The sequence below is a fragment of the Nicrophorus vespilloides genome, unplaced genomic scaffold, assembly GCF_001412225.1.
Source record: "Nicrophorus vespilloides isolate i.1.1-1 unplaced genomic scaffold, Nicve_v1.0, whole genome shotgun sequence".
Taxonomy (NCBI): Eukaryota; Metazoa; Arthropoda; class Insecta; order Coleoptera; family Silphidae; genus Nicrophorus; species Nicrophorus vespilloides.
Window position 1 is genome coordinate 1 of NW_017098547.1, and position 1,893 is coordinate 1,893.

A 1,893-nucleotide genomic window follows, 5' to 3' on the forward strand; every position below is an offset into this window, starting at 1 on the left:
TCCGAATAAGTTGAATGATTCTTTGAAAAATGGATGGATTGCTTTTGAATTAACAAATTATGTCGAACATAAGAGCATTGTCATTGGTAACAATAGCAAAACAAATAGATTTTCAACCTATTTAAATTGTTACTTTGCGAATCAATTATTGAATACTAGCGCTATGGCTGATATTAATATTATATTAAGCAATATTGGGGACGACGGTTATCAAACGAGACGGAATGGGTATTTTATATACACTGAAAAAGGTGTAAAGTTTTTAGATAATTTTCTGAATGAATTTTAATTTCCTGTTTATTTTCATTTAGTTTCTGTTGAGGATCTTCAAGGAATATGGGACGAAGATATGGTTTTGACGCTGAGTTGGAGTTTGTCTATGGATAAAAATGAGGAGGACATAATATTCCAAATAAGTCAAAATGGCAAAGATTTTGCTTTCGCCGAAACTACGGAAAACCATTACAAGGTGATACAATATGCGATAAAGGATATTAAATATACTAACAAATTATTTTGCTTAAGGTGCATTCTACTTTGATTTGTCCGGCAAAGAAGGAATTTGCTCAGCTTGCAGTCAGGGTAAAGGTTGACAAAAATGTGTACAAATGGTCTAAATTAGAAGTGGCTTGTCCTCCACCGCCTCCAACATTTGGTAATAATCCGATCATAGCAATTCCTATCGACTCTTCGACGTGCAGTTTCAAGCTGCAACTGCCACCCTTCCAGAATCCCACCAATCGCAGGTATAAACATATTTATAAAAACATATTTAAGTAACTTAATATCATATCTTTGCATCCACCAGTTATATCAGCGTCTTCGTTGAGCAGACAGATTATGAGGGAAGGAAAGATTATTGCGATCCGATAAAATTGGGTTTGAAGACAACCATTACTATTCGTTCAGTTCACCTGGCTGTACATAAGGAACTCACCAAACCCTATGACATGTTGACCATTGATATTGGTGAAGCGCCAACGAAGGAATCATTCTCAGAACTCCTCAATTGCAGTTACCAAAATGCAATGCTTTCACAAAAAGAGAAATCTATTTTTTACGTAGTGATGACGAGCGCGGATGATCGGCTTACAGTAAAAAGGAGCACCTTGTACGTTGTACTTGTTCCATCTATTAATGATTTTCGCACTTCCTCGTTAGCTGTTTAGTAATTTACACATCTCTGTTGCCAGTCTCACATTTTTGTGGCTTTAAGTAACTACTTTCCTTATAATCATTTAATATAGGGGTTCCCAAACTATGTTAAGTTAATAGGTGTTCCATGAAAACTAGGAATACAACAATTACTAAATAAATAATTATTGTTTTTTTTTTCACATTTTTCTTAATTTTATTTATTAATTGTTCTTACCTACTCTATAAAATAAAGTGTTCCGTGAAAATTTCAGGATTTACGAATTTGTAAATCCAACAACATTGAGGTATCAACAGTATTAATACTCTAGAATTATTATTTTAAATAATTTTAATTATTTGCAGTTATATTCATAAAGTCGTGACGCAAATGAAAACCGTTGTTGTAGGTAACTTATGTTCTCCGAATAAGTTGAATGATTCTTTGAAAGAACGGATGGATTGCTATTGAATTAGCAAATGATTTTGAACAGAAGAGTATTGTCGTTGGTAATAGTAGCAAAACAAATGCATTTTCAAAGTATTTAAATTGCTATTTTGAGAATCTATTATTGGATAATAGCGCAATGTCTGATATTAATATTATATTAACCAACGCGAAACAACGCGGTATGGTTATTTGATTCCTTCAAATACTACATATATAATCACAGATCTAACTGGACTAAATGTCTATCTCCTATATCTATTGCTTATTCCCATCGTATTAATTTTAGGTATATACATTTATAAAAGAAA

General features: G+C 32.6%; 1 protein-coding gene across 1 annotated transcript; it reads left to right on the forward strand.

Annotated features, from left to right (window-relative positions):
* Window positions 1–10: 10 nt before the first annotated feature.
* LOC108562728 lies at window positions 11–1,271 on the forward strand. Its single transcript, XM_017921145.1, has 4 exons — window positions 11–251; window positions 312–469; window positions 526–746; window positions 809–1,271. Exons 1-4 carry the CDS (start codon window positions 164–166, stop codon window positions 1,167–1,169), a joined length of 828 nt encoding a protein of 275 aa, XP_017776634.1. The 5' UTR covers window positions 11–163; the 3' UTR covers window positions 1,170–1,271.
* The last annotated feature ends 622 nt before the right edge of the window (window positions 1,272–1,893 follow it).

Excerpts from the sequence above, each read along its gene's own strand:
- LOC108562728 (XM_017921145.1), top strand. The coding sequence starts at position 164 with ATGGCTGATATTAATATTATATTAAGCAATATTGGGGACGACGGTTAT. Across the intron at positions 252-311 it reads TTTTATATACACTGAAAAAG|TTTCTGTTGAGGATCTTCAA; the intron begins GTGTAAAGTTTT and ends ATTTTCATTTAG. Across the intron at positions 747-808 it reads CAGAATCCCACCAATCGCAG|TTATATCAGCGTCTTCGTTG; the intron begins GTATAAACATAT and ends TGCATCCACCAG.